At 41.0% G+C, this 22,739-nt stretch overlaps 1 protein-coding gene across 1 annotated transcript in view; it reads left to right on the top strand.

Annotated features, from left to right (window-relative positions):
* The window catches only part of gpr158a (G protein-coupled receptor 158a), a 694,119-nt gene that overhangs the window by 562,004 nt on the left and 109,376 nt on the right, over positions 1-22,739 (top strand). Inside the window, exon 7 of the mRNA XM_069914575.1 lies at positions 14,128-14,366. Coding sequence (XP_069770676.1) covers positions 14,128-14,366 — 239 coding nt within the window. The remainder of the gene's footprint in view (positions 1-14,127; positions 14,367-22,739) is intronic.

The following is a 22,739-nucleotide window of genomic DNA, read 5'->3' as shown; positions in this document are numbered from 1 at the left end:
AAAACAAGCTCTACCCCTGCATTTTCCATACTTGCGACAATCAGCTTGAAATTGAGTTGATAAAGGAATGCCTGCGAATGTATCATATGGATTGATAAATCATCGAAACTCCATGGGGTGGAGAAGATTGTCTATACTGCATCTGAAGCAGGGGGCAATTCAAAGTACCATAAGGTGATAATGCCCTAAACATACAAGGAGGTGCTTTGTAAAAGAATCAAGAGAGCTTTGATGTGGAGTTCATTGCAAGAGAGCAGAAAAATGAGACACTAATATTTGGAGACTGCAGTGCAGCAGATGGGACTCATAAAGATGCATGATTCCAGGCTCATGAAGATTGTTTTAATGAAAGCTATTGTTTCAGCATGCAACTCACAGACAAATGTGCAGATGTTGTTCATAAAACAAGGAAATCAGAAACAAAGTAGAACCATAGAATGCTACAGCACAGAAATAAGGCCATTTGGCTCTTCTAATCTGTGCCAATCATTGTTCAGCTAGTCCCAATAACCTGCTCCATTTCTGTAACCCTTCAGACCTCTCCCATCCATGTCTCTATCCAATTTATTCTTAAAGCTCAAGATCGAGTCCACACCACATCAGATGGCAGCTCATTTCGCACTCCCTCCACTCATGAAGCCCTTTTCACACTTGCATCCCACTAAATTGGCCATTCAGTGTCCTGGGATAGGAATGGGGGTTTGGTTTTTCACACTTGATCACTCCTAACCAGGACACTGAACGCTTTCACACTTGCAAGGAACCATCTTCGGGGTTAGGACTGTTCTACCATCTACTGGTGACGTTAGGACATGCCGTAAATACTGATCAAAATATTAGGATCTTATATTTGAACAAAATTAATCATGCCTAATTATAACATAATTAAGCTTTATGTACAGCACAGTATAAGCCCTTCAGCCCCTGTTATAAGAGACAGTAGGAAAATGCTAGCAATAAATAGCAACAGTGGACAATTTTTAAACAGAGTGGGAAAGTTGGTAGTACTATCGCATACAATTTATAAATACCGTGGGAAAAAGCGATGGCAGACCTGCCCTCCCAGAATGCCACGCAACAGAGAAAGGGCTGTAAGCTGGGCTGCATACATGAAGCACTCATAGAGAGGTTTCTCTGTCGCATGGCATTCTGGGAAGTCAGGTCCGCTATTGCTTTTACCCATGGCCTTTATAAATGGTGCTCAATAGCGCTACCAATTTTCCCAAGCTGTTTAAAAATTGTCCACTATGGGTATTTATTGCTGGTTATTGCTATTTATTTCTTCTCTCTCACTCTCTCCTCCACTGCAACTTGCCTATGGAAAAGTTTATACCTTCATTTTAATTTTTTCTTCCTCCACTCATGCAAAAACTTGGGTCATTTCAATCTCACAATGCAATAACCCTTTTCACACATGCCTGATTGCTACGCCAGCATCTGCAGACACCGGGGATTGTACTAGGGGTCAAGGCCATCAATCCCCGGTGTGAGATGACATCATCTGACACAGGCATTGAGCTGATTTTGCTTTCACACTTGCCACTTTAAAGGCAGATTGGTGTTTGATTCCTGGGATCACTTGCAAGTGTGAAAAGGGCTTTTGTGAAGAAGTTCCCACTGAACCTTTCCCCTTTTACCCTAAAGCCATGTCCTCTTATATTTATCACTCCTAATCTAAGTAGAAAGAGCCTATTCACATTTACTCTGTCTGTACCCCACATAATTTTGTAAACCTCCATCATTTCTCCCCTTATTATTCTTCTTTCCAAGGTATAAAGTCCTAACTTGTTTAACCTTTCCCTGTAACTCAACTCCTGAAGACCTGGAAACAACTTAGCAAATCTTCTCTGCACTTGTTTAATCTTATTGATATTCTTCCTGTCGCTTGGCAACCAGAACTACATGCAATATTCCAAATTTGGCTTCACCAATGTCTGAAACAACTTCAACATAACACCCTAGCTCCTATACTTAATAACTTTGATTTATAAAGGCTAAGGTGCCAAAAGTTTTTTTTTACAACCCTGTCCATCTGCAACACCACCTTCAGAGAACAATATACCTGTATCCCCAGGTCTCTTTGCTCCTCTGTACTCCTCAGTGCCCTACTATTTATGTCCTTCCTTGATTGCTCACTCTTGCCTGCATTAAACTCTATCATCTATTTACTGGTCTATTCTCCCAGTTGGTCCAGATCCCTTTGCAAGATTTGAAAATCTTTCTTACTGTCCACTACATCTCCTATCTTTGTGTCATCAGCATCTTGCTGATCCAATTTACCACATTATCATCCAGATCAATGATATAGACATCAAACAACAATGGTCCTAACACAGGCCCATAATGCACATCATTCATCACAGGCCTTCAGTCTGAGAAGCATCCATCCACTACCTCTCTCTGTTTCCTCCCACACAACCAATTTCAAATTCAGTTTACAATCTCTCTATGGATACACAGTGTCTTAACCTTCTGAACTAACCTCTCATGTGGGCCCTTGTCGAAGGGCTTAGACATTTTAAAAAAAATATTGATGAATCATAATAAATCATACAATCAAAACACAAGCCAATACTTAATATTTTATCCCATATAATCCCTCAGCCCCCAAACCTATCCCATCCACCCCTCCCAACATCCCTCTAAACTACCCCTAGAGAAAGAAGAGGAGATTAACTAACATAATGCCCTTCAATTATTTGCCTTGGTTTGGGACAATATCATCAATGTATGGGAAAAATTATATTAATGATTAAATCACATATATTCCATATACTGGCTCCAAGTTTTAACAAAAAAGGAATAATTAGTTCATAAATTATATGTTATTTTTTACCTCAGGAATGCAATATCTCATTTCCACATGCCATCTTTGTATATTCAAATTAGTCTAGTTTTTCTAAGTAATTGCAAAACATTTCCTAGTTACAGCTAAAGCCAATCACAAAAAAAAGCAATTTGAAATCTATCTAATTTTAACTCCAAACTCAATATAACCCAATAAAAATATCATAGCGTCAAGTGAAATTTTAAATTTAAACATAACCTCCAAAAATTCCTTAATTTTGTTCCAAAAAGATTTAACCGTCTCACATAACCAAACCAAATGTAAAAACGTTCTTACTTCCTTATGGCATCTAAAACATAAATCAGAAGAAATATATTTATGTTTCCTTAATTTCTCAGGAGTCAAATATAATTGAGGGATAAAATTATAATGAACCAATCTATACCGTACATTTATAGTTTTAGTTATACTATCCTCACATACAGTCATTCAACCATCCTGAGATATAGATATGGACAAATATTTTTCCCACTTCATTCTAAATTTATAAACATCCAGTTTAAGCATTTTATTCTGTAATAAACCTTTCTTACCATCATGTAGACAATGTTCACAGCCTTTCCTTCATCTACCTTCTTGATAACTTCCTTGAAACACTACAAGATTTGTTAAACACAACCTACCATGCACAAAGCCTTGCTGACTTTCCTTAATCAGCCCTTGGCTGTCCAAATACCTATATATTTATTTCTCAGAACTCCTTCCAATAACTTACTGACTACTAACGTCAGGCTCACTGACCTATAGTTACCTTGTTTACTTTTGGAGTGTTTCTTAAACAGCATGACAACATGAACTACGGTCGAATCCTCCAGCACCTTTCCCGAGGCTAAGGACATCCCTGCAATTTCAACACTTCCTCCCTCAAGGTCTGAGGGAACATCATATCTGGCCCAGGGGACTTGTCTACCTTTATTCAGTGTAAGGCAGCAATCACCTCTTCCTCATTAATCTCCCAGGTATTTCATGACACCTCTATTTGTTTCCCTTCCATCCATCTGCAAGATGCCAGTTTCCTGAGTAAATACTGATACAAAAAAAAAACTATTTAAGATCTCCCCCATTTTGTGAGGCTCCACACATAGTTGACCACCATGATCCTCCAGAGGATCAATTTTGTCCCTTGTTATCAGGAAATCAAATGAAGGCTCTCAGAAAAAAAAATATGGAACATTGTACAGTTGCTAAAAACCCACCTCCAAGTAAGGGTTGGATATACAGAGAAGATGAAACCCAGTCTGCTGAAGGAACTCAGTGGGCCAAGCAGCATCCCCATCCCTTGCTCCCTGTCCTCTTTACACTAGCTTCTCTGCAACGTGTAATTCGTCTCGATAAAAAGTTACAGTTTGAAATGTCAATGTTTAATTTTTCTCACACTTGGATGATGCTCCTTCCACTGATTTCCCTGATAGCTTGTGTTTTGCAAAACTAGTTCCAAGGTCAGTGTTGTCATGACCCACCCTCCATCCCAAATTAACAAAGGACAAGGTCAAGCAGGGCAGTTCATCCGCCCAAGTAACCTAAGGTTCGAAAGTGATGTATAAAGGGATGAATCAGAAATTTTGGATGTGTTTCTTTTTACATTATTAAAGGAGGGTTGGTATTACTTTGTTTAGAATTATATCACGAGGCAAATGGCTTTCTGTGTGCAAAAGGTTCAACATGATTTAGAGTTAAAAAGATGTAGAAGATGTACATCTTTGTAAGTTCTTAAACCACAATGTGAGTTCACATAACCAGCTCTGCTCAATATCTTAGTGAGGCAGTGTCAATTAAATTCCAGCCACCCTCTGGGTGAAAAATATCCTTCTGTACAGATCTTCTGTAAATCTCCTATCACTGGACATACATCAATGACTCCTGGCTTTATACAACTTAGTGACGAAGGAGAAAGCTCCTAATTATCCACCCTGTCTATGTGCCTTGTTATTTTATATGCCCCAGTCAAGTCGATCCTCATTATTTTTTCCATTCCAAAGAAAATAAAACATGTCCAATCCCTCCTCTTAAATGAAACTCTCCATCCCATTTTCATCCGGAACCTCCACTTTGCCCAGAGATAGCTTTTCGCAGGTCAAAAGTTTCTGTATTGATTTGGATCTCCGGACTTAAAATGCCTATGATCTGGATCTCAGAATGTTCCAGATTTCATTGTTCATCCAGCATGTCTATTTGGGGAAAACCCTGAAAAATTTAGTGGGAACACACCTCATGCACAACTGTTTTGATAAAGTCTGTGACATTCATTCAGATTCTCAGCTGACTCCTTGAACACTGCCTAATCTGTTGACTAGAAAAAGTCCTGTAACCTTTCTTCAGACTCCTCTGATCTCCTTCTAGTTGTCCTGATCTCCAGAGCCTCTTTTTTTTTTAGGGACAGTACAAAGGCAGAAGAGTACAGCCAAGTGATCTGATTTGCCAAAATCCAGTCTCAGGAGAGAACATTGGGCCTTCCTTATCTTGGTGTAGCAACCATCAAGTGTATACAGCCTGCTCTGATACAGCAGGTTACATGATGGTTGTAGTTGGGCAGGGTTTTCTTGACACAGGCCTGATTAAAGTCATAGACTAAGATTGGTAGTGTGTCAGGGTGGGCCATCTCTTTTTTACTGTCCACATCATGCAACACTGCAAGGGTCTGTTTGTAATTGGCATTGGGAGGGATTAAAAACTCTGGTGAGAATCTCATTCAGCAGTTGGCACTGAAAAGAGATTAGCATCCCAACAAACACCATGAACATTGATTCCCTCCATCAGTGGCATACAGTGTGTACCATCTACAAAATGTACTTTGGTTACTCATTCAAGCTGCTTCCAGCCATCGCTTCCCATCCTGCAAGCTCTATCAAGAAGTATGAGGGCATTTTGTGCATGAGATAACCACCTCTTCAAGTCGCACACCTTACTGCATTGACACGAGGAGGGGTCTACATACTAAAACTTCCTACCGAACAATGCTTTGGGAGCAGCCTCACCAGAGGACTACAGAGGTTCAAGGAGACTTACCATCACCTTCTCATAAGCAATAAATAAGCATTGTCCTTGACACCTAAATCCTGAAAACGAATGAGAAATTAACATTGGGTTTAGAACCTTGTGGCATCGTAGGTAAGGATTAGTGGAGCCCTGTCCTTGTTCCCTCTGGAGGGGGAAGGCACCAGAGTAGATGTATGGGAAATAGAGATGTGGTGATTTAATGGCAATAGAGGACAAGGAGAGCCCCATCCTGGTTGTGAAACTCTGAGGGCAAGTGTGTCCTAATCCACTGAATGATATTGATAACTTCTTAGGAACGATGATATGTCCCTGATTCAAGGACAGTTCCCTTTCCACATTAATGTTGCCTTTGCCCTATTCTCACGGAGCTCTCTCTGTAACTCCATAACTCTGAACAACTTTGTGTTCCTATTGTTTTTCTATGTATGGGGGGTGGGGGAGGGTATGGACTAGCTGGATTGTAGGCAAAACAAAAGTTCTCACTAGACATGGGCACTTTTGACAATAAACTATAACTAGCATTTTTACTCTATGGAGCTTTTCAGATAACAATTAAACAACAGTCTGATAGAGCATTCACCTCAATTTTCTATTTGGTAAACTTGAATGTGAAATCAAGAAATCTCAAATGATTTCTGGAAGCAGTCATTCCTTTGTATGATTGCTTGGCTGATTTGCCTGGAACATTGAGGGGAAAAGGTTAATTCAAATTGTCTTCCAAACAGCTTGATGACAAATTGGTAGCAGATTTTATAATTGGATGAGATGATTCAGTTCAGTATCACTTGTCACATGATGCTAATGTCTCACCTCCTTAGTCAGGGAGAGTTTAAATTTTGCGCAACAAGAGGAGAGACTCGTATATGTCCTCCATCTCCATCCTTGCAGGAAATTGGAATGCACCAAAAGTCATCTCAGGAAAGAAGGTCACCCTTCTGTTCTCCACTTACAGAACTGTAAATCAAAACTAAACTTCCAACAGATGTCAGAACTGAATTTTTTTGTCCATCAATCACTCCTGGGGACAAACCCAGATGTTTGTTAATTAGGCCTATTGCTTTTACAGCCTTCAAGCTGATGGATGTTTGGAAAATTGACATTAACATCTTATATATGCTAAATCATTTGAATTTCCAATGCGTCGAACTGACATACAGAAGTGAAAGTAACATAGTGTGACATCGGTACATATACTGCTTGGAGTACAAATGAGTTAACTTGTTAATGTGACCCGTTACAATACTGTAAGTTACTGAATACGTGCCAACATAGGTAAAGGAAGTAGAAGGCATAAAGTTCCATATCAATGAGTTCCTCTATCATTGGGTTGGTTGTGGAAAGCTTCCTATGCTGTCTCCATTTAGACAAAGGTAGAAGTTGAAACCAATGTAGTCAGATGTATGACTTCCCAGGATCAATAAATTACCCCATTATTTATTTCAGCTGTGAATTCTGCAATGTTTGATTTTGTTTTTAACCAAATTCTAATATTTGATGAAGTATTGAAAAAAAAGGGTTATTTCTGGACCTGAGCCTCCAAGTGTATCAAACATCAGGGAAAATATGGAATAAATAAAATTGCTGGAAACCTTCCGCAAGCCAGACTGCATCATGGATAGAGAAGCATGGACATGATCTAAGTTCCAGGATAAAGAAATGGTCCAATGTTATCCTGATATTTAATGTAATAAATAAAGGTGTTTTCAAAATCACCCAGTTATGAGACATGCAGGCATCTGCTGCCTTCTGGCAGAGGTTATCCATCAGATCCAGCACACACAGAGAACCCATTTAATTTTTAAACAAAATTCTCTGGGATGAAACTTTGACTGTACTTTTAAGGAAAACATCAGCTGACATTTGGGAGGTTATTTAGTTTAAGCTAGTGATGTGTGAAAAGCTTGTTTTGTGTGGTTACATAAATGACCTCTATTTGGTGAAGCCAGTCATAAAAATTGTTTTATATGTTCACTCACTGTAAAGATAACACAGCTTAACAATTTCTCTTCGGACCAGGCTATATGCCAAGTCTTCTCCTGCTATGCCTTCAATCAAAATAAATTCAAAAGGTTTTACCTTATACATTGCTGAGTGGGACAAAATCCGTGTGCTCCTATCTGAATTATGCTAAAATTTTGTCCAAATCCAGAATTGAAATCTTGCCACCTGGGACCATCCTGAAGCTATAAGGTATCACACTGAGCAGGAACAAACAGAATGAGGTGGTGTTGATGGGGCAGGATAAACTGCATGAATCTATCTCATCTGAAAAGTTTTGAGAGGCATGTTTTTGTCTACCAAAGTCCTTAGGTTGATTTCAATTAAGCCAAATATGTTCAGAAACATATACAACTATTGTAAATGAAATAAATATTTTTTTGAAAATTGTTTTTTTTTTATGTTTTAAAAATAAACACATCACTGAAATTATTTGAAGCAGACTAATGCAATTGAAGACCTGACACAAATTAAAATTTTACAAAATTCTACTTGCCTTTGTCCCTTGCTTCCTTGAAAGGCCACCTCACAGAGTGGATGAATTCTGCAGCAGGTGTAATCTGATTTAGGATCCACATGTAGATTCCCTTGCAGAATTCCACCAACCTCCTGCTCCATCAGAAGTTTCCAAGCAACTGGGACACCCCCCCGCCAAACCTTTTGAAACTTCCTGATTCATGCAGGTATTTAAAACTTGCCAGCACTACTGAGAGCAAAAGCCATCACATCTGAGTTAAGCCCAGTAAAACCCAATACTCTGCTCAGGTTGCAAGCAATTAGATTGCCATATGATAAAAGTGGGCTCGATGGACAAAACCCAATTTTATAAGGCTTTGACAGCCTACAGAAATAATTAGTGACATTGTTTCTGAGAGAATTTCTAAAGCAAGGGCTTAAACCTATCACCGTGAAACTGCATGTTGTTCGTTGTCATTATATTTGCAACAGTGAGGAAAGCATTTATTAAAACAAGCAGTCAAATCAGCAAAAGTTCCTTAAATGCATAATGGGAAAATGAGTTTGCAGATGAGGTATGGAAAGATCACCACCAATGCAGAGGAACCATTTTGTATTGAAATTGGATTTGACACTGCATATTAGTTCTGTGCGAGGAAATTGACTATATCATACGCCATCAGTTTGAAGAATGCCACTGACCCTAATAGGATGTCATGCACATCAGTTTCAAGATTAATGAGTGGAAACAACTTGACTTCAGATTGGAGCTCCCTTTCTGACTTTGCAATTATTTTAAAATGTACCACTATTCAATTCCCTCAACTTCTGAATGTTGTTTTGCAAGCCACCTATCAACTTGTTTTCTCCCTTTAATTTTTCCTGATCAAGTGTTGCGATATCACCTGCCTGCATCACCCCCTTAGACAACGTACACCTGATTTCAATTTTCATATGTATGTGAAAAAAAGTCTTCTTTAAACCACCCCCCCCCCACCCTGCTTCTAAATCTCCTTCAGCTGAAGTCAAGTTTTAGCCCTCTGGTCAGAGATACCACTGACAATAGAAATAAAAATGAATTTATGATCATACAGATAAGTGCAATGTATATAGGCACTGACAATCTTGCTTGCTGCAGCCATCCAGCTCTCTTGATATACCAACTACGATAATGTACATTAAATCACCCCAGTACACAAAGAGATAATAAATATAAAGGATAGATAAATAAAATATTCACAGTTAGTTAGTGTAAGAATATAAGTATCATTCCAACCATGTCATTTTTTTTTCCTCTCTGGAGTTTCTCATTAACAATTTATCTATACTTTTTACAATTTTCCTCATCTTAATCTGGTCATCCACCATACTGTACCCTGAACACAGCCATGCTGAATACCCATAATTGATCCTTCCCTCTCCAAGCATAGATTTATCAAGTCCATCTGACTTTTACCACTGATTTTTCCAATGATTAGACTCATTGTCCTGTAATTACCAATCTTATCTCTGATTTCTTTCTTGAATAATTATGCTAAGTTTGTGGTTTTCCAATTATCTGGAATATCTTCTGTGATCAGAGGAGTTTGTAAAAAAAAAAATTCTGACAGTGCACCAGCAAACCTCTTCCTTCTTTCCAATAGATGGCTAAGAGGTGCCTGATCCAGTCCTGGTGATTTATTCATATTCCACCTCACAAAGACATTACATCCCTCTTCCTTTCTATTTTTATTTCTCTTTCCCTGGTTATCCATGTACCTTAGCTTTAAATGCTAGGGGATTTTTTTTTTCTTAATATTACCTGTCAGTACTATTGTGTTTGGGCTCTCTCTTCAATTTCCTAATTTATTTTCAAAATGACCACAGTCAGCCATTCACAAGAAGATAATCCCAGATAATATTTAAGAACATCGCACAGTATTTTCCCTACAGATCTGATCTTCTATCCCACTGACTCTTTGAACACCCCTAAAATACCCACAGCAAAATGATTGTTCTTTTTTGTTTCTAAACTTCACCCATATGCCTTTTTTGAATTAGCTTCTGGGATTTTCTCCCTCTTTGCTGCAATAAAGGATTCCTTGCTTAATATTACAATATTACTCCTGCCCAACTTTAACGTCCCTTTGAAACTAAAATATCATCGTACTACTTTCAACTCTCTAGTTTATAGGCTTTAGTTGCCAGTTTCTTGCCTTTAAAGTGGAAGCAGTACATTCCACATAAAGCCAATATATGTTCTGCTGACTGGATTGCCTTAATTTTCCTTCAATATTTGGCTGTTCCAAACTCCCTCTAGTAATTGCACCCTGTGTCCCATTTTCTGGCCAAACTAGTAACACTATGAGCCAAAGTCCATGAAAATCACATGCACTGCCCTATGCTCACCACCACACCGTAACCTTTTCAAAGGATCCCTCGTGATCCCTCTTTGCCTTCCTAATTTCTTTGCTAACTGCCTCCCAACAGTTTTATAATCTTGACTGAAGTCCCCAGCCCTATGTTCCTTATACTTGCCATGTGCTTCATTTTTTTTTCTCCAATTCCACCTCTTGGCATCCAGAGTTCACTTCAATTATTACCTCTGAGTTTTACCCTGATTTGAATATATTGGCTCATTTACATGCTTCCCACTGTATAGGTGTAGACACCTACAGATAGATACTTCTAATCAACCTTTCCCAGCTCTTCCATAATGTTCAGGAAATTGGCCTTACTCCACTTTAAATCCTTACTTTCTGGTCTGTCCTGATCCTTTTCCATTAATACTTTTTGACATACATGGAGCTATCAATGCTATTCCCAAAATGCTGCCCCACCGACATTCAGTGACATTCCCCAAGATAAGGTCGAGCAATCCTCCTTTCCAGTGGTCGAAATACATTCTGTGTCAAATCATTCTGGATACACCTCAAAGATCCTGCCCTTTTTGAGCCTTTAATACTGAGGCAATCTAGTTAATATTTGGGATATTGAAATTGCCCAGCACGATATCTCTATTTTCCTTATTTTTCTCTCATATGTGCCTGCGTGCCTGTTTCTATACTCCTGTTGACTTTTGAATGGTTTAATCTACACTCATAGCAATGTAAATACAATATGAATTTCAACATCTGACCACATAAGTTCTCCTTGATTTTAGCACCATGGTCCTCTTTGGTTCAGATGAAATTTCCAACAACCTGCATTAAATAATGTTCCCGAGTGGTGAGGTTTGCAGATTCTCTCTGTGATGACATAGGTTTCCTCAGATGTTCCAATTTCTATCTGCATCCCAAATATCCACCAGCTGGTTTGTTAATTGACTATCATAGGGGATAACATGCCTCTCGTGTAATTAGGTGACAGGAGAATTGGAGAGGTGGAGAATAGTTGATAGGCATGTGAGGGAGAATAGGTTGCAAAAATACAATTGGAGGATTGGCATATGAGCAAGACTAAGGAGCTCTTTGTGGACTTTAGGAAGGAGAGGCCTAGGGACCATGCACCTCTCCTCATTGATGGGATGGTAGCTGAGATTCCTGGAGTCCACATATCTTGAACCTCTCTTGCAGCTGGCACATTAAGGCAACCATGAAGGAGGAACACCGACTTCTTTATTTTCAAAAAAAATCTGAGAGATTTTGTCACATAATCAAATGCTCCATCAAACTTCCACAGGTGTAGTGTGGAAAGTATACTGACTGCTTTGGAAACTTGAGTGCCCAGGAACACAGAAGGCTGAAGAAAGTCTCCAACCTAGCCAAGTCCATCATGGTCACTGAACTCCTGACCACTGAAAACATCTCTGTGGGACACTGCCTCAAGAAGGCAGCCAACATTATGAAGAATCTCCATCACCCTGGTCACAACCCTTTCTCATTGCCATCTTTAGACAGAAAGTACTGAAGTCCAGCATCTCTAGGTTCTAGAAGAGTTTTCCTAACAGCTATCAGGCTCTTAAACCTTCCCGTACTACCCTAACCCTAATCATAAACTACTCCAAGACCTCCAAAATATCTCTTTGCACTCTTGAAATTGAACTTTTTTCTTGCACTGCCTGCAACTGTGAATATTTATTAACCTATCCATTTGTATGTATTAATTAGGGTTTTATTCCTTGGAGTATAGAAGAATGAGGGGAGATTTGATAGAGCTACCCAGCTGCACTGGGTAGGTCACGTCTCCAGAATGGAGGACCTTCGCCTTCCCAAGATAGTGTTATATGGCGAGCTCTCCACTAGCCACCGAGACAGAGATGCACTAAAGAAGAGGTACAAGGATTGACTAAAGAAAGCTCTTGGTGCCTGCCACATTGACCATCGTCAGTGGGCTGATATCGCCTCAAACCGTGCATCTTGGCGCCTCACAGTTCGGCGGGCAGCAACCTCCTTTGAAGAATACCGCAGAGCCCACCTCACTGTCAAAAGACAAAGGAGGAAAAACCCAACACCCAACCCCAACCAACCAATTTTCCCTTGCAACCGCTGCAACCGTGTCTGCCTGTCCCGCATCGGACTTGTCAGCCACAAACGAGCCTGCAGCTGACGTGGACATTACCCCTCCATAAATCTTCATCCGCGAAGTCAAGCCAAAGAAAAGAAAAGACAGAATTATGATGGGTATAGATAGAGTAAATGCAAGCAGGCTTTTTCCACTGGGGTTAGGAGAGATAAAAACCAGAGGACATGGGTTAATGGTGAAAGGAGAAAAGATTAAAGCCAACATGGAGGTTGGGGAGGAGTTCTTCATGCAGAGCTTGGTGGGAGTGTGGAATGAGCTGCCAGCTGAATTGTTGAATGCAGGCTCAATATTAACAATTAGGAAAAATTGGGACAGATACATGGATGAGAGGGGTATTTCACAGCATTTTCCATTTATAATACAGATTTTCATTCCCCCTTTGGGAAGTAGCCTATGGTTGATAGGCAAATTTAAAAATTCGTAAGTAGACAACTTCATGTCATACACTGATGAAAGTGTAACCCTGAAAATGTTTCTTGGCTTTGGTTCAATTTATTAACTTCTCTCGAAGTTTCACTACATGAGTCGCAGGTCAAATCAACATTAAAGCAAAATCCGAGATCTAGTTTCAGACCAACACATATTAAATTCTTAAATTGAGTCAATTGTATGAGAAAAATACAGAAAACCTCTGCCCATTTTACAATAAAGATCAGAAGAATAATCAAATCTGAAAAAAAAATCAAGAATAGTGATATGATTAGAACACTGTCCATGTACTTTCCTGCAAATTCTTACATTTTCTTTGGAAGGCAAATAATGACTCGTCACATTGATTAAGGTGGAGAATCATAGTCTGAAGTACATGACAAGTTCAACAATTTCAAATAACCAGTCAGTCCAGTTTTGTGCCTCTCATTTCCAGAACCTGTTCATTTCCTTCTTTCCCCTTCTGACATTACAGATGTCATTCATCTCCTCCTCCAGCCGTAGCTTTTGCTACTCACTAGCCTGTGCCATCACCAGTACAGCTTAAGGTTTTTACCCTGAAATATCGACTTCCATTTGTCTTCAATGGATGCTGCCTGACCCTCCAAAACTTTGTGTGTATCACTACCTTGTTCAATCCTCCTTGTTTTTAACCCAACCTAGCCATCTTTTGTCATTCTCATCACCTCCTCTACAACCCCTTCCCTCATCTACATCTTAAAACGCAACTTACTTTACAATTTCTGTTTTATATCACTGACTGTAATATTTTGTTTTTCAATTCTTTCCCCCAATTTTCACAAAAGTTACAATTTCCTAGTTTATAGCCAATAAGCATTATGACTGCACTGACATAACATTAATAAGAACTGTTGCCATTCATTTTTGTGTTTCAGAGTGCTGAAGGTTTTCCTTTCCCGGACAGCACAACGAATCCCTTATATGACTAGCTGGAGAGTGGTGAGGATGTTGGGAATCATTTTGCTGATAGTTTGCTGGCTCCTCATCTCTTGGACATCTGCGGTGTGTGAAAATTTAGATAGAAATGTTTCATTGATCGTCCAGGGACAGACTGCAGATGGTCTGAAGTTCAATATATGTCTGCTCGACCGATGGGACTACATGTTGGCCATTGGTAAGTCTGACTTTGTCCCATAAAAGCATTAATTTATCTTAAAACCTTTTGCTCTTTGGTTTGCTTTGACACATGCATTATAAGACAGCAAGATATAGAGTAGAAGAAAGCCCATTGGCCCATTGAGTCTGCTCTGCCACTCTAATCATGAGCTGATCCATTCTCCCACTTTGCCCCACTCCATGGCTTTCTCCCTGTAACCTTTTATGGCCTGACAAATCAAATACATGCCAATCTCTGCTTTAAATACACCAATTAACTTACTTTCACATCCGAATGTGGCAAAAAGTGCCACAGACCCTCAATCCTCTGACTGAAGAAAATTTTCCACGTTTCTGTTTTAAATTTACCTTTTATCCTGAGGTTGAGCCCTCTTGACATAGACTCCCCTACCATAGGAAATATCTTTGCCACATCTACTCTGTCTAGGCCTTTAAACATTCAAAATGCCTCTATGAGATTCCCCCCTCCAACGAGTACAGTCCAAGAGCTGACAAACATTCCTCATATGCATATCCCTTTCATTCCAGATATCTTTCTCGCAAATCTTCTCTGAACCCTTTCTAACCTCAGCATGTAATTTCTCAAATATCTATCCAAAACTGTACATACTCTGTAATTCTCACAGAGCCCCTTTCACACTGCCAACCCACCTAAGAAGCAAGTAAACTTACCGGGTATGCTGCACTTGGGAACCTCTCCCATTGCACCATGATTTACCTGGTTAATTTTAAGGGGGGGGGGGGGGAATCCTGCCTCCAGCAATGACAATGCAAGAGCAGGTTGTGCGTTAACGCTGCCTGAAGGCAATTAGTGAGTTAACTTGGCCAGGCTCTGATACTTGAACCCACCAAGTGTCAGAGCCCACTTTAATTTAACTCGCCCTGCCAGGTTGGGATGTTTCACACTCCACAATAACTGGGAACAAACCCTCTAAATTAGCCAGTAATGGAATCGGCGGTGTGAAAGGCGTCTCAACATTACATCCCTGCTCTTATATGCTATTCTTCTAGGAATGAATGCCAACATTGCATTCACCCTCTTCACCACCACCTTACCCTGAAGGTTAACATTTAGGGTATACCGCACAAGGTCTCCCAAGTCCCTTTGCATCTCTGAATTTTGAATTTTTTTCCCATCTACATAATAGTTTTTCTGTCTATTCCTTCTACGCAAGTGCATGACCTTACACTTTCCAATATTGTATTCCGACTGCCACCTCTTTGCCCATTCTGTTAATTTATCGAAACTTCTCTGCAACCCTTCTGATACTGATCACCAAACACCCCACCACTTATTTTGGTGTCATCTGAAAATTCAGCTACAAAGCCATCTGTTCCATAATTCAAATCATTTACATACATCTAAAAAGAAGCCCCAAAACTGAACTGTGTGGATCACCACTGGTAACCTGTAGCCAACCAGAATAGCATCACTTTACACCTACACTCTGTTTCCTGCCGATCAGCCAATGCTCTACCCATGCTCATATCCTTCCTGTAATAACATGGTCTCTCATCTTGTTTAGCAGCCTTATGAGTGATACCTCATCAAAGGCCTTTCAGACATCCAGATACACAACATCCACTGCATCTCCCCTGTCCTACTTACTTGTGATCTATTCAAAAAATTGCAATAAGATTGTCAGGAAACCATGTTGACTTGGGATCATCTTTTCATGCACCTCCAGGTGTTCCTTAACTTCATCCTGGACAATCGACTCCAACAGCTTCCCAATCACACTCATAGGGTAATAGGTCTATAATTTCCTTTCTACTGCCTTGCTCACTTCTTAAACAGCTGAGTGCTATTTGCGATCTTCTATTGCACTGGAAACAGAATTCATTGATACCTGGAAGATCAATACCGATGCCTCCACAATCTCTACAGCTGCCCCCTTCAGAACCAAACGTTGCATTCCATCCTATCAGACTAATTTTAAATAAGCATATCCTCCTCCTGGTGGAAATTATCTCAACATTCAAACAATTACATTAGTAAAAAAGTCAGTCTCATAATTTAATTAAAATATATATCAGAACAAAAAAAATTCTTTAAAATAGTGAGCTGAGGATCATAAATATTTATAATATAGACTTGACTGGAGTTATTTTTCTTGGCAATTAAAATATATTTTGATTAGCATGTAAGTTTTTGCATTGATTTTATTCCAGCAGGTTTAATTCCTAATGGCCTTAACAAATAGTAGAATAGTGAGACCTGCTGAGTTCCTTCAGCACTTCTGTGATACTTCTTCCAAAAAAAAATGTGGCTTTCCCCTCCCCTCTACTACCATCAACTCGGCATTCACCCACATATCTTCCATTAATGCACATTTGTCCTGACCCCTTTGCCACACATGCAATAAGGACAGGGTTCCCCTTGACCTCCCCTACCATCCCAACAACCTCCACAACCAATATATCATCCTCTGCCATTTCTGCCACCTACTATATGATTCCATCACTAGACACATCTTTGCCTCATCACCCCTCTCTACCTTCTGCAGGGACCCTTACATCCGTGATTCCCTCGTCCACTTCTCCCCCACTAATTGCCCCCTTGGCACCTACATCTGACATCACAGGAGGTGCTGCACTTACACCCACACCTCCTTCTTCATCACAGTTCAGAGCCCCAAACAGTCCTTCCAAGTGAAGCAAAATTTCACTTGTGAATTAGCTGGGTCATCCAGCGCTCATACTGTGGTGTCTTCTATATCGGAGAGACTGAACACACACTAGGAGATTGCTTATTTGAGCACCTTGGCTCTGTCTCCCACAAGAGTGGGGATCTCCCAGTGGCCAACCAATTAATTCCTCACCCCATTCCCTTGCTGACATTTTTTTTCATGGTCTCATGTACTGCCAGTCTAAGACCACCTGAAGATGGTAGTAACATCGACTTCCATTAGTCACCCCGCCCCCCCCATTCTATCCCTATGTCTCCTCTCTATAAGTTCTGCCTCTTCTCTTTTACCTTCCTCGTCTGTCTTTTTCGTCCAGCTCTGTACTCAGAGCCCAAAAAACCCACCCTCCCCCAATTAATTCTCACCTCTGTCTTCCATCCATATCCAGTTAACACCATTTCATCTGTTGGTCTGTGGTCCTTGCACTGCTTTTCTTTGCTTTTCCCAAGCCTTTCAATTTAGGCACCTGCCTGCTTTTTACTCATCCCTTGAAGAAGGTCTCAGGCCTGAAATATTGGTTTTAAATCTTTACCTCCTATGCATACTGCAAGACCTGCTGAGTTATTCCAGCACTTTGGTGTTTAAGCAGAACGCTAAATGACATTTACAGCTTCACATTTTCAAGTGGTGAATTTCCAATATAGTTGTGCTGTAGGTCAATGTGTAACCCTATCTATCCATGCTAAAATATGTAAACTGGCAACCTTATTATGGAATACTGAGAACTTCCCTTAGAAATTAATTCCTTGAGTCATCAGATTCTTGAAATGTTGGCATAATTAGAAACATAACAAAATAAAGCTTGCCCTTCAAACCTGTTCTGCTATTCATCACAACTCTGCCTTACCCCTCGTCCTGATTCTTTCTCAATTCCCCTTGATGTCTTGTATGTGTTCAGAAATCTATACATCTTCTTAAATATATTCATTGACTTGACTCAGCCTTCACAGTCCATTGTGGTAGAGAGTTCATAGGTTGACCACCATCTTTGTGAAGAAATATCGCATTATGTAATTCCTAAATTACTAACACTGTTGCTAGAACTGCGACCTCTAATTCTTAAAGCCTCATTCCACTCCCATCATCCTGACCAGGGCAATTCTAACCTGTCAAGCAATAGAACCATAGAACACTACAGCACCGAAAAAAGGCCATTCAGCCCTGCTAGTCCATTCTAAAATATTATTCCACTAGTCTAATTGGCATGCACCCGGTCTATAACCCTCTAGACCTCTCCCATCCATGTATCTATCCAATTTATTCCTTAAACTTAAGAGTGAGCATGGATTTACCACATCAGATGATAACTCATTCCACACTCCCACCACTTAGGGGGAACTTCTTTACTCAGAATATTTCTTTTAAACCTTTCCCCTTTCACCCTAAAGCCATGTCCTCTCATATTTATCTCTCCTAATCTAAGTGGAAAGAGCCACTTAATTTTGTAAACCTCTATCAAATCTCCCCTCATTCTTCTATGCTCCAAGGAATAAAGTTTTAACCTGTCAAATTTTCCCTGTAACTCAACTCTTGAAGGCAACATCCTAGTAAATCATCTCTGCGCTCTTTCAATCCTATTGATATCATTCCTGTCATTTGGTGAACAGCACACAATACTCCAGATTTGGTTCACTAATGTCTGATACAACCTCACCATAACATCCCAACTCCTATACTCAATACTTTGATTTATGGAGGCTCAGGTGCCAAAAGCTTTCTTTACAATCCTGTCTGGTGATGCCACTTTCAGGGAATTGTGTATCTGTGTTCCCAGATCCCTTTGTTCCTCCACACTCAGTCCCCTACCATTTACTGTGTATGTCCTCCCTTGGTTTGTCCTTCCAAAATGCAACATCTCACACTTGTCTGCATTAAATTCCATCTGCCATTTTCTGGCCCTTTTATCCATTTGGTCTAGATCTCACTACAAGTTTTGAAAATTTTCCTTGCTGTCCACAACACCTCCAATCTTATTGTCATCAGCAAACTTCCTGATCCAATTTACCACATTATCATCCTGATCATTTGATATAGACAACAAACAACAATGGTCCCAGCACCGATCCCTGAGAAACACCACTAGTCACAGGTCTCCGGTCTAAGAAGCAATCATACACGACCACTCTCTGACTTCTCCCAATTTCTAATCCAATTTACAACATCTCAATGGATACCTAGTGTCTGAACCTTCTGAACAAACCTCCATATGGTACTTTGTCAAAGACCTTACTAAACTCCATGTAAGCTACATCCACAGCCTTTCCTTCATCTACTTTCTTAGTAACTTCTTCAAAAAACATATGATTCATTAAACACCACGCACAAAGCCATGCTGACTGTTCTTAATCAACCCATGTCTGTCAAATACTTGTATATCCAATCTCAAAGAACACCTTCCAGTAATTTACCTACTACTGACATTTGGCTCTCCAGCCTATAATTTCCTGGTTTACTTTTGGACCCGTTTTTACACAATGGAACAACATGAGCTACCCTCCAATCCTCTGGCTAAGGAGATTTTAAATATTTCTGTCAAGGCCCATGCAATTTCTACACTAGTCTCTCTCAAGGTCTGAGGGAATATCATGTCAACCCCAAGGGATTTATCTACTTTTATTCACTTTAAGGAAATAAACACCTACTCCTCTTTATATGTTCCATCACTCTACTGCTTGCTTCCTTTCCTTCCTTATATGCTTTGCCAGTTTCCTGAGTAAATATTGATGCAAAAAATTGTTTAAGACTGGTGCCTTTTAAGGCAGAGCTGCAAAGGAAAACATTGACTCATGTTTTAATCACAAAGAACTGTTCTAATCTCTGTTTAGACCACTTTTTAATAACTTCTGGTTCGGCTGTTCCGAAACCGGAAGTGATGCCATAACACTCCCAATGAGTTTCTCAGCACGTGGACTTCGTCCCCAAGGTGGAATAGATCCAGTGTCATCTCAGCGCAGCCCCCCAGGACTCAAGATCGACTGGCATTACAGGGACAATTCAAACATGAAGCCCTCCCCCCCCAGCTGCTGCTGCAGTACCCCCCCCAGAACCATCCCACGGTATGATAGTCTGAGTCTTAGGCTTTTTTTGTGGGACGACCACGGTGACACGATGGTGGAAGTGCCATTGGCTCAAAGTGTCTGAGTGGGAGGTTTTGAGCCTGTCCCTTGTATACATCTCGTGTTTGCCGCCAATTTCCAACAGCAGAGTGGACCTGTTGTTTATTTATCACTTTGTACAGTCCAATGCAGCTGTGTCCCATGTGGAACAAGAAGCAGACACTAAAGGTGCCAAATAGAGATCTGGGATGTGTGTGGGTGGTGAGCCATGCCTTGTGGCTGGGACTGGGGCAAATGCCCCTAGACAGTGGCGCAAACGTTGGAGTCATTCCAATGCCATGGAATCATCACCGTCGGGCAGAGGTGGAATGTCGGCTGGAACTAAATGGCATGTCATAAACAAGCTCAGCTGACTGGTGATATTGCGAAGGTTGAACCGTGCCTCCCCCGAATGAGCCATGCACGTGGTCTGTGTGGCCTGAATGCTGGCAGCTTAATGGCAAACACATTCAGTGCTGGTTCATCAGCCATTGTGTGGGTTTCAGAGATGTTTGAAACATTGAGGCCACCAATGTGGTGCCTTTTAAGGCAAAGCTGCAAAAGAAAACACTGACTCGCATTGTATCCACAAAGAACTGTTTTTCTCTCTTTAGACCACTTTTTAAGTCACTTCTGCTTTGGCTGTTCTGAAACCAGAAGTGAATTCATAACACTCCTGATGAGTTTCTCAGCTCACAGGCTTCATTCCCAAGGTGGAGGGGGTCCAGTGCCATCTCAACGCAGGCTGCCGGTATCGTGGTTGTCCGGCATTACAGGGACGATTCAAACATGAAGCCCCCCCCCCCAGCTGCCACTACAAAGACCTCCTCCATCTTGTGAGGCTCTGCACATAGATGACCACTCTGATATTCTAGTGGATCAATTTTGTCCCTTACTATCCTTTTACTCTTAATATACTTGTAGAAACCCTTCATGTTTGCCTTCACATTATCTGCCAAGCAACCTCAAGTCTTCTTTTTCCCTTCCTGATTTCATTTTTAAGATTTTTCTTAGATTTTCTATACTTTTCTAGTATTTCATTTGCTTCTTGTTGCCTATACCTGCTGTATACCTCTCTCTTCTTCCTAACTAGATCATCAATATCCCTTGAAAACCAAGGTTCCCTATGCCTGTTAAATTTGCCTTTAATCTTGACAGGAATATGCAAATTCCACACTCTCAAAACTTTGCCAGAGGGTGTCTGCTCAGGTCAGCAAAGTCCTCATCCGCCAGCAGGAGCTAAATGTCTTCAGGCATCTGCTCCAAGAAGATCTGGTGGAACAAGAAGCAGAGCTTGTGGTCCTCCGCCAGCGCCAGCATCTCGTCCATCAGGGCCGATGGTGTTCTGTCTCCTAGCCCGTCTAGATGCAGGAGTTTGGAGGCACGCTGTTGTCAGGAGAGGCTGAATGTGCCCAGAAGGAGGTTTTTGAGGGTAGGGTATTTACCCTCAGCCAGAGGGTTATGGTTGAGGTCATCCACCCTGGCCGCAGTCTCCTCATCGAGCATGCTCACGCTGTAGTAAAACATCGTGGCATCTGAAGAAATGTTCCTAAGGCAAAACTGCGCCTCCACCTGCCTGAACCACGTACATGGGCAATGGGTCCAGAAGTGGGGCAGTTTCACGGCGACAGCGTTGACCTCTGCGGGATACATGCTGGGAGACCAGAAAAATGTCTGGGCTCATCGGAGTCACCAATGTAGTAGCAGTTATGATGGAAGAGACTCACAGCCACCATGTTGGAGGTTCTCAGCGACCATTTATTTCAAATCATGCACTTACCCCTTCAAGGGCAGTGTGAGCTCTGTCCCCGCATGGGTGGTGACATCATAATGTTTGCCTGAAGCACGCGCTGGCTAAAGCCATGAGGCAAGGAGGTCTCCCGATGCCGCCATCTTCTTGTGGCTGCCCCGCCAAGTGGCGGTACAAGTGGGGCTGGTTTGCCACGAGTATGTGCGCCGCCACATATTACTAGTATATAGCAGTATATGAGAAGGTGGTGTGAAGGGGTGGTAGAAGGGCTGGTAGGTGGAATCAGATGGACTGAGAATGATGGGCAGGTAGAGCCAGGTAAGGGAAGGAATGGGAAAGGTGAACAAAAGGAGAAGAAAATGAGGTGAGTGTGTGAAGGAGGAGAATGCAGAGGGGTATAGGTGAACAGAAATTGGAAAATTCTTTGTTATAACATTTGGATGTAAGATGGTCGATCCTCCTATTTGCTTGGCCTCTCCATGAAAATTGAGAAGATCAAGATGAGAGAGGTGGTGTGGGAATAGGATGGAGAATTAGAAAGATGTTCAGCCAGATGACTATTGAGGACAAAACAATGGTGCTCCACAAAACAGTTGTTTTGTCTATGCTTGGTTCCTCCATGTAGTGGAGGCCTCACCATGAGCACTGAATGTAATCAACCAGCTTGGAAGAGATGTAGATCAAGCTCCATCTCATTTGGAAGAGCTATTTAGGTCCCTGGATGGTGGCGAGGCAGGAGGGACATGTCCTACAGTTGGAGGGGAAAGTAGCAGAAGATGGCGAGGGCTAGGTGAGAAGCGATGAGTGGGCAAGGAAGGACCATATTGATTAGTTTGCTC

The sequence above is a fragment of the Narcine bancroftii genome, chromosome 1 (assembly GCF_036971445.1).
Source record: "Narcine bancroftii isolate sNarBan1 chromosome 1, sNarBan1.hap1, whole genome shotgun sequence".
Classification (NCBI taxonomy): Eukaryota; Metazoa; Chordata; class Chondrichthyes; order Torpediniformes; family Narcinidae; genus Narcine; species Narcine bancroftii.
Note: the sequence above shows the minus strand (reverse complement) of the source record. Positions and strands in the feature narration are given on the sequence as shown.